This window comes from Electrophorus electricus, chromosome 15, assembly GCF_041902795.1.
Source record: "Electrophorus electricus isolate QZ-2024a chromosome 15, ASM4190279v1, whole genome shotgun sequence".
Taxonomy (NCBI): Eukaryota; Metazoa; Chordata; class Actinopteri; order Gymnotiformes; family Gymnotidae; genus Electrophorus; species Electrophorus electricus.
Window position 1 is genome coordinate 26,212,501 of NC_137511.1, and position 10,000 is coordinate 26,222,500.

At 42.2% G+C, this 10,000-nt stretch overlaps 1 protein-coding gene across 1 annotated transcript in view; it reads right to left on the reverse strand.

Moving 5' to 3' along the window:
* Positions 1-6,164: 6,164 nt before the first annotated feature.
* Positions 6,165-10,000, reverse strand: part of tbata (thymus, brain and testes associated) — a 14,206-nt gene continuing 10,370 nt past the window's right edge. The window contains exons 7-9 of the mRNA XM_081697881.1: positions 9,718-9,871; positions 9,501-9,538; positions 6,165-7,687 (exon numbers count right to left, since the gene is read on the reverse strand). Coding sequence (XP_081554007.1) covers positions 7,590-7,687; positions 9,501-9,538; positions 9,718-9,871 — 290 coding nt within the window. The 3' untranslated portion in view covers positions 6,165-7,589. The remainder of the gene's footprint in view (positions 7,688-9,500; positions 9,539-9,717; positions 9,872-10,000) is intronic.

Below are 10,000 nucleotides of genomic sequence, written 5' to 3' on the forward strand. Positions count from 1 at the left end.
TGTGTGTTTTAGTTAGCGTAGTGTTTATGCGGTATTTACTGGGGGTTACATCTACAGGTCTGTGTGTTTTAGTTAGCGTAGTGTTTATGCGGTATTTACTGGGGCTTACATCTACAGGTCTGTGTGTTTTAGTTAGCGTAGTGTTTATGCGGTATTTACTGGGGGTTACATGTACAGGTCTGTGTGTTTTAGTTAGCGTAGTGATTATGTGGTATTTACTGGGGGTTACATGTACAGGTCTGTGTGTTTTAGTTAGCGTAGTGATTATGCGGTATTTACTGGGGGTTACATCTACAGGTCTGTGTATTTTAGTTAGCGTAGTGTTTATGCAGTATTTACTGGGGGTTACATGTACAGGTCTGTGTGTTTTAGTTAGCGTAGTGTTTATGCGGTATTTACTGGGGGTTACATCTACAGGTCTGTGTGTTTTAGTTAGCGTAGTGTTTATGCGGTATTTACTGGGGGTTACATGTACAGGTCTGTGTGTTTTAGTTAGCGTAGTGTTTATGCGGTATTTACTGGGGGTTACATCTACAGGTCTGTGTGTTTTAGTTAGCGTAGTGTTTATGCGGTATTTACTGGGGGTTACATGTACAGGTCTGTGTGTTTTAGTTAGCGTAGTGTTTATGCGGTATTTACTGGGGGTTACATCTACAGGTCTGTGTGTTTTAGTTAGCGTAGTGTTTATGCGGTATTTACTGGGGGTTACATCTACAGGTCTGTGTGTTTTAGTTAGCGTAGTGTTTATGCAGTATTTACTGGGGTTACATCTACAGGTCTGTGTGTTTTAGTTAGCGTAGTGTTTATGCAGTATTTACTGGGGTTACATCTACAGGTCTGTGTTTTAGTCAGCGTAGTGTTTGTCATTTTTTCGCACCCCTAAATGCTCCCCCACTCCCAGCCCAGTATCTTTAAAAATGTCACTACAATGTTTTATGTCACTTCAGTGTTTGTCAGTTTAATGTTTTTATGGATATCTACTCTCTGGATCTCACAAGCATGTTTTATGGCTCACATGTAAAGTAGAACTAAGGAAAACTGGTTCCATGAACCAGGTCATTTTGAATAATTATAAAGAACCAATTTGAATAATTAAATGCACACCAGAAGGCACCATTACAAGGTCCTACTATGAGTCTCAGCAATAACTTACTAAATAACAAAACAGTTTCCAGGAAGTAAAATTACAACTCATGAAAAGTGAATAATCACACTGAAAATGCAACAGTATGGTTGAAAATACATTAGACCAGTTAACATTGTGGGGAATCATTGTATACCAAAGCTAATGTATTATAAATATTATTATTATTATTATTATACATGTTACCATTCACTGTGTTTCAGACAATGACCTCAGTGTTACTGGACCTCAGTCCTGCCGTTGACCTACTGGGCCATAGCATTATTGCAGACTGGATAACTGGGTAGTACTTCCTGCAACAGGCCTTAAGGGGATGAAACTGTATCTAGATGTCAACTATAAATCAGAATGAACCCTTCTGACATACAAGGTTCCACAAGAACCAGTTGTTGGTCCACTTTTGTTTCACGCTTCCCACAAGGCCAAATCCTGCACGACTACAAAATTGCTGACCACAGCTACTCTGATGGTACTCAGGTTTACATCACCTGCTCTCTGGGAACTGTAGTCTGATAGACGGCTTCGAGCTTATCGATAACAGTTAAATAAGCATAAAACACAAGTGAATATTTCGCCCCAAATGAAGGAAAAGAGAAGGTGAATCTCAGTTCTAAGTTTTAAATGCTAAAACAAACAAAAAAACTTGAAAAGCTTTGGAGTCTTAAATGACTCAAAACTCAACAGTCAGACTGTTACCAGCTGAAAGACAGAAACACTCAAGACTCTGAGTGCAGAAGATCTAGAAAAACTCATTCATGCCTCAAAAATCCACCAGACAGCTAAAGCTTATTCAGAATACTGCTGCTAGAGTATTACCCAGGACTAAGAGATATGAACACATTACTCCAGTACTGAGGTCATTATACTAAGAGATATGAACACATTACTCCAGTACTGAGGTCATCACACTAAGAGATATGAACACATTACTCCAGTACTGAGGTCATTATACTAAGAGATATGAACACATTACTCCAGTACTGAGGTCATCACACTAAGAGATATGAACACATTACTCCAGTACTGAGGTCATCACACTAAGAGATATGAACACATTACTCCAGTACTGAGGTCATCACACTAAGAGATATGAACACATTACTCCAGTACTGAGGTCATTATACTAAGAGATATGAACACATTACTCCAGTACTGAGGTCATTATACTAAGAGATATGAACACATTACTCCAGTACTGAGGTCATTATACTAAGAGATATGAACACATTAGTCCAGTACTGAGGTCATTATACTAAGAGATATGAACACATTACTCCAGTACTGAGGTCATTACATTAAGAGATATGAACACATTACTCCAGTACTGAGGTCATTACACTAAGAGATATGAACACATTACTCCAGTACTGAGGTCATTACACTAAGAGATATGAACACATTACTCCAGTACTGAGGTCATTATACTAAGAGATATGAACACATTACTCCAGTACTGAGGTTATCACATTACTGATACGCTGGATAAATATAGACCTATTGGACATCTTAGATCTCACCTCAGATCAGTGGAGCCTGACCTAAGAAGGTTGTCTCTAGAATGAGATCTAAACCCTTCAGCCTTCAGGTGCCACGTGCAGATGTGCACAGACTAACAGATTGGAAACACATCTGTTCTCCTGTGCCTTTCAGATCAGCTAAACCTCTGCACGTGCAGAGCTGTTCAGCCCTGAATTTATACACTTTATATAATTTTTAACCTTATTTATTTAAATTTCATCATCTATTTTCTTCATAAAAATGTTTTTATAGTATTTTATTTACATTAACTTACATTTCAATCACTTTTATTGTATTTTCCTCTTTAAATTCATTTTATAATATTTTATTATGTAATTTCATTTTACTTTAATCAAGTAAATTTATTTTACTTACATTCATTTTTTAAAAAAAATCTTTTTTCTCACTTTGGAAGAAACCGCTCCACAGCGGTAGATCTCAGGATGTAATAAGCTTTCTATTTCCACTTTCCACGTCTGTGTGAAGCACGTTGCCCTTAACGCTGCTTTTCACAAACTTCCTCTGACAGCACAAAGGATATCAGCTTTGTCCTTACAGAGATTCTACTTCCTTCCTTAGACTAGATCCTTCCTGCGCTCTTTTGAGCTGCATCCTTAGCTCGTCCTATTTTCGCCCTCTTAGGAAAACGTTTATTTTGAAGTTTTAAAATTATTGGCAAGCTTGTGGGTGCAACGACGAACCAGAAGCGTACAGAACCATATGGTAATCTTAAATGCCTTGGAGATATATTTTTGTTGAGTTTTTTTGTTGAAAACGTCTTGCAGACCTTGACCTGATCCACAGCGTTAAGACCACAGAAAGCCTGATGCAGGTGTACCAGGAGCAGGGTCAGTGTACAAACGCAGACGGACCAGCATGTCCCAATGCCTGGGTTAAGACTTCAAAGATTTGGGAGCGAAACCTTAAACACGTGGACTGTAAATAAAGTCCCGGTTTGATGGAAAAAACTCAGATCCCAGAAGATAACACGTGACACGACCAGGTAGAAGCGTGTCAATGAGAAAACCTAGACCAAAAAATACAAAAGTAAACCTCGCATGGGGGAAATGTAATGCCCCTCAGTAAGGTGGGAAACATGAAAAATGAGATGATTTGAGAGAAAGTTCTGCTTTCTTTCTTTTGCCCCACACAGGACAGACAGTTTGTCAGTGTTGGACAGACACTACGGTGTATCACCACACATTTTGTAAAGTAGACTTGGCATGTTGGGTTGAATGTTTCATACACATTCAGTGAGAAAGTGCAGCTCCGTCTCTCCAGTGTCTCTGCTCCCTGGACAGCCGTGACGTCTCCTATCGTCTGGTCTGGACGGCCAGGCCGTGTTCACTGAGTCTGGACTTTGTCAGTGTGGTTCTGTGTTTAATATCAGTCACTGTGAGCAGGTCGTCTGCTAAACTAATGTTTAGGGCCAGATAACACTGCCTTTAGCTCTGTGCTTGTGTGTTTACTTTTAGTGTTATTGAGGTATTTGGCCTGATTGCATTTCGGAGTAGTCTCGATTTGTGACGGTGTTGATGAACGCAGTGTCAGGACCGGCTGTGTGAGACTTTTCTCTGCTCAGCTCTTAGTACTGCAGGGCTTTCTAGTGGTAGGAGTGAGGGTACCTATTTTAAACGACGCCATTTACCAATTAGCAATCCTTGAGTAAGAGTGGAGACTAGCCTAGTGCCATTTGTTCTTGACTGTTACTAATTTAAGTGTGCATAATTACACCTGGGCGTCCCATTGGTTAAAATTTTTATTTGAGAGTGACCCCACCCTCATTACAGTTTGAATGGGTCTTCAATGTCAGTGTGGATTTCTCTCTCTGTCTCTGTGTCTCTCTGACTCATCAGGTTTTTAGATCTTCAGCTTGGGGGTGCTGTTCTTAGAGGGGTGAGCAGTGTTTGGACTGTACCATACATATCACTTTGCAACAAGGCCAAAAAGTCCAACTTTGTCTCTTCAGATCAAAGTAGCTTTTTCCAAAGGTTTGCAGCATCTCCAACATGCTTTTTGTAAAACTCCAAACTCCAAACATGATTTTAAATGACCCTTTGAAAGCCAAACTTTGTGGGGTGTTTGGAAAATAGTTTGACCTTCTGCCTCCGTTTTATTTTCCTCATTGTCCGCTCTACATTGCCACTGACGTTTGATGGATGGTGTTGTCTAGGTGTGCTTATGCCATTATTTACATTTACAAATAATGGATTTAATGGTGCATGTGTGTGTGAGTGTGTGTGTGTGTGTGTGTGTGTGAGTGTGTGTGTGAGTGTGTACATATGTGAGTGTGTGAGTGTACATGTGAGTGTGTGTGTGTGCGTACATATGTGAGTGTGTGTGTGTGTGTGTGCGTACATATGTGAGCGTGTGTGTGTGTGTCTGTGTGTGTGTACATATGTGAGTGTGTGTGTCTGTGTGTGTGTGAGTGTGTGTGTGCGTATGTGTGCATGCATATGTGAGTGTGTGTGAGTGTGTGTGTGTGTGTGTGAGAGCATGTGTGAGTGCGTACATATGTGAGTGTGTGTGCGTGTGTGTGCGTATGTGTGCATGCATGTGTGTGCATACATATGTGAGTGTGTGTGTGTGTGTGCGTGTGTGTGTGTGCATGTGTGAGTGTGCGTACATATGTGAGTTTGTGTGTGTGTGTGTGTGCATGTGTGAGTGTGCGTACATATGTGAGTTTGTGTGTGTGTGTGTGTGTGTGTGCGTATGTGTGCATGCATATATGAGTGTGTGCATACATATATGAGTGTATGTGAGTGAGTGTGTGTGTGTGTGTGTGTGTGTGTGCATGTGTGAGTGTGCGTACATATGTGAGTTTGTGTGTGTGTGTATGTGTGCATGCATATGTGAGTGTGTGCGTATGTGTGCATGCATATGTGAGTGTGTGCATACATATATGAGTGTGTGCGAGTGTGCATGTGAGCATGTGTGAGTGTGCGTACATATGTGAGTTTGTGTGTGTGTGTGTGAGCATGTGTGAGTGTGCGTACATATGTGAGTTTGTGTGTGTGTCTGTGTGTGCATATGTGTGCGTATGTGTACATGCATATGTGAGTGTGTGCATACATATATGAGTGTGTGAGTGAGTGTGTGAGCATGTGTGAGTGTGCGTACATATGTGTTTGTGTGTGTGTGTATGTGTGCATGCATATGTGAGTGTGTGCATACATATATGAGTGTGTGAGTGTGTGTGTGTGTGTGTGTGAGCATGTGTGAGTGTGCGTACATATGAGAGTTTGTGTGTGTGTGTGTGTGCATATGTGTGCATGCATATGTGAGTGTGTGCATACATATATGAGTGTGTGTGTGTGTGTGAGTGTGCATACATATGTGAGTTTGTGTGTGTGTGTGTGAGTGTGTGCATGTGTGAGTGTGCGTACATATGTGAGTTTGTGTGTGTCTGTGTGTGTGTGCCTATGTGTGCATATGTGTGCATGCATATGTGAGTGTGTGTGTGTGTGTGTGTGTTTAAACTCTGGGACATGGACTAGGTGTGTTTATTTTGACCTCACATGACACTTTAATTTCAGACATGTTGACACAGTTCAGATAATTTAAGGATTTTTGATGGCAATTAGTGGCACCAGACTAAATGTTGATGAAGATGTGATCTCTTTACATGTGGGAATAATTATGCAAATTATATTGACTTTCCTCATACTTCAGTAGTTCTTGTAGATTCATGACATATAATTAAGTTCATTTCAATTCCAGGATGTAAAACAACAAAATATGAAAACGTTCGTACTTATGCAGGCACTGTAATGGCTTTAGAAAATAAACATTCAAATCGAATACGGAAAACCAGTAATTTACTGAAGCTGCTCATTTAAGTTCATGAAAGTCAAAGATAGAAAATCATGATTAATGTTTTGCCGTCTCCAAACTGCAGGAACGTGTCATTTTCACACATGGTGTATTTTAGTCTGCTTTAATAGTGTAAGTACACAGCTGTGCTGAAATAAAAGCTAAATAAGACCAGAATAAACAACCTCACTGTTTAATTACTGAAAACATCCGAAGCTTTTGTGGGTGTGGTGCGGCCATCCTCAGATACCTGTGTGTGTGTCATCAGACTCCTTATACCAGACTCTTAATATCAGACTTCAGTGTGTTGAGCCAGAGCAAGAATGAGCTGAAATATCTTCACTATACTCAAAACAAAACAAGGTGTAAACAAGGAGTATAAACAAGGTGTAAACAGTACTGTTGAATAACAACTTGTGTAAAAAAGCACAAGTAATTAAAAATTCTTGTGTGTGTTCTTTGTGTGTGTGTGTGTGTGTGTGTGTGTGTGTGTGTGTGTGTGTATACGTGCATGTGTGTGTTTGTGGTTGTGTGTGCGCATGAGTGTGTTAGCGATTATTCTCATGGTGACGTGCAGAGTCGTGTGTGTGTGTGTGTGTGTGTGTGTGTGTATGGATGCATGTGTTTGTTTGTTGTGCGTGTGTGTGTGTTAGCAACTGCTCATGCTGATGTGCTGAGGCATTGTGCGTGTGTGTGTGTTTGTATGGATCCATGCGTGCATGTGTGTGTGTGTGTATATGCATGCATGTGTGTGTTTGTTGTGTGTGTGCATGTGTGTTAGCGACTGCTCATGCTGATGTGCTGAGGCATTGTTTGTGTATGTGTGTGTTTGTGTTAGCGACTGTGCTCATGCTGATGTGCTGAGGCATTGTGTGTGTGTGTGTTGTGTGTGTGTGTGTGTATGCATGCATGTATTTGTTTGTTGTTGTGTGTGTGCGTGTGCTTTGTGCTAGCAACTGAGCTCATGCTGACATGCTGAGCCAATGCATGTGTGTGTGTGTGTGTGTGTGCACGTGTGTTAGCGACTGTGCTCATGCTGACATACTGAGTCATTGTCTGTGTGTGTGTGTTAGCGACTGTGCTTGTGCTGATTTGTTGAGTCATTGTGTGTGTGTTAGTGACTCTGCTCATGCTGATTTGCTGAGTCATGGCTGCTGATGTTCTGACTGTCAGCTGTGTGAACCTGGAGCACCTCGGCCTCACCAATCCTCTCTGTGAACACACACACACACACACACACACACACACACAACACTGTGAACACACACAACACTGTGAATGCATGCACAGCACTGTGAACACACACACACAACACTGTGAACATACACAGCACTCTGAACACACACACATAGCACTGTGAACACACACACACAACACTGAACACACACACAACACTGTGAGCACACACACACACAACACTGTGAACACACACACAACACTGTGAGCACACACACACACAACACTGTGAACACACACAACAATGTCAACACACACACAACACTGTGAACACACACAATGTCAACACACACACAACACTGTGAATACCCACACACAACACTGTGAACACATACACACACAAACACAACACTGAACACACATACACACAAACACAACACTGAACACATACACACACACACACAACACTGTGAACACACACACACAACACTGTGAACACACACACACACACACACCACTGTTTTTACACTGTTTCCTCTCCCCACTAACGAGGTCTCTGCGATAACTACCACATGTACATATTAGGAGCTTGACTGCTAGCACATGCTAACACATAATTTATGCTAATATATGCTAAATCATGCATCCTCTGATGCCCAAACTTCACAACACGTTTAACTGGTGCTGATTCCAGATCAGCTGTCCACATTCTGATGTGCAGGATGAAATCAGAAAGCTTGTGTCCAGTCTGCAGAACTTCTACCATCTGACAAATCAGGAGGAGGCGTGCCAACACAGTACATTCTTCCTTTGAAACCGCCCCTTTGAAGCTTCCGGCATTTAGCTGTAGTTTCTTCACTGTGCATATATAAGACCCTTCTCGAACCACAAACATGACTCTAAAATATCTTCCTTTACCAACTTTGAGAAACTTTACAAACGTTTACAAACTCTATAGCTGGCTGGAGTCTAAAGGCATTTGTGGACTGTTGATAGGACCCAGTTAGCAGTCCCGCCTTTAGGCCAGCGTTGCCATGAGACCACCTCTCTTACGTAGGCGCCTCGTAGGCGTACAGTTCGAGCCCGCGCTCTTGTGCACAAGCTGTCGTCCACGCTGTGTTGTTTGGATCGGCGCTGGTCTACAAACACCAGCATGGTGCCCTCTACTGGTCACTATCATGTCTGCCTCACTGCTGTGTTGAAGATGATCCGACACCGCTCTACTGATCCGTGAAGAGTGGGGTAGAACCTAACCCGCCGTACGCACACCTGGTCTGTCACTATTCCCCTAACAAACGCACCATTAAGGTGTTTGTGTCTAGTAAGTGCAAGATATCTGTGGAAAAGAACTGGCCGTCGAGTGGAAATTCAAACTGCAGTAACTTATCCCTCATTCAGTGGCACCCTATCAGTGCTCAGCTGGTGCCTGTCCCAGCCTATCAGCTCCTCGTTACCATCCTCATTTAGAGACACTTGTGTGTTTGTACCAGCTCCTGTTAGTGAACCGGGCTGGTTTGTTATGTAGTATGTTCACTGTTCCTCCTGTATTGTGTTCCTGCGCTAATGAGCAGTGGAGGGTCATTTTAATCAAAGACTGTCCCACGCCTGTCCCCTCTCTCAGTCTCCGTTACGTTACCCAGTTACGTTCTGCTACCTAAACCAGTGTGTTCTTTACAGACTCTTTCAGAGGCTTAAATGTCCAAAGAGTGTGTTTGAGTACATTTCACATAAAGGTCGCGTTGCGTTTATCAGCCAGTCCTGGACGCACAACTCTCTCAGTCCTGGACTACGCTCTCTATCCTGAGACTGCTGGGAGATACTAACAGATGGAAGGATAGATGGATATTACCTGGCTTCTCATTCACCACCTCCTGAGCAGAACATGAACTGTGAAAATACAGATGATAGTTTTAGGATCTGAAAAACACATTTCACATTTAAAAATGTGCTGTCATCACTGACGTTAGTGAAGATTGGTCTAATGAATATTACAGAGTGGGGTGTTAGAATTAGAGAATTCGAGTCTTGGACTAGAGCCTGTGTATCATGTGTTAGGGGACCCTTGCCTTCTCAGCCTTCGTTTCCGGAGGAACAGTCCTAACGGTGGCTCAGGAAGTGACAGTTCAGTCTGCATAGTGTAGGGGAGTTGCTCTTCCTGGTGGGTGGAGGGAAGTAGATCTGCCAGAGCTTGTTGTAGCAGACCCTGAACCAGTTCCTTCTCTGATACACACACACACACACACACACACACACACACAGACCCTGAACCAGTTCCTTCTCTGATACACACACACACACACACCCACACACACACACACACACACACACACACACACACACACACACACA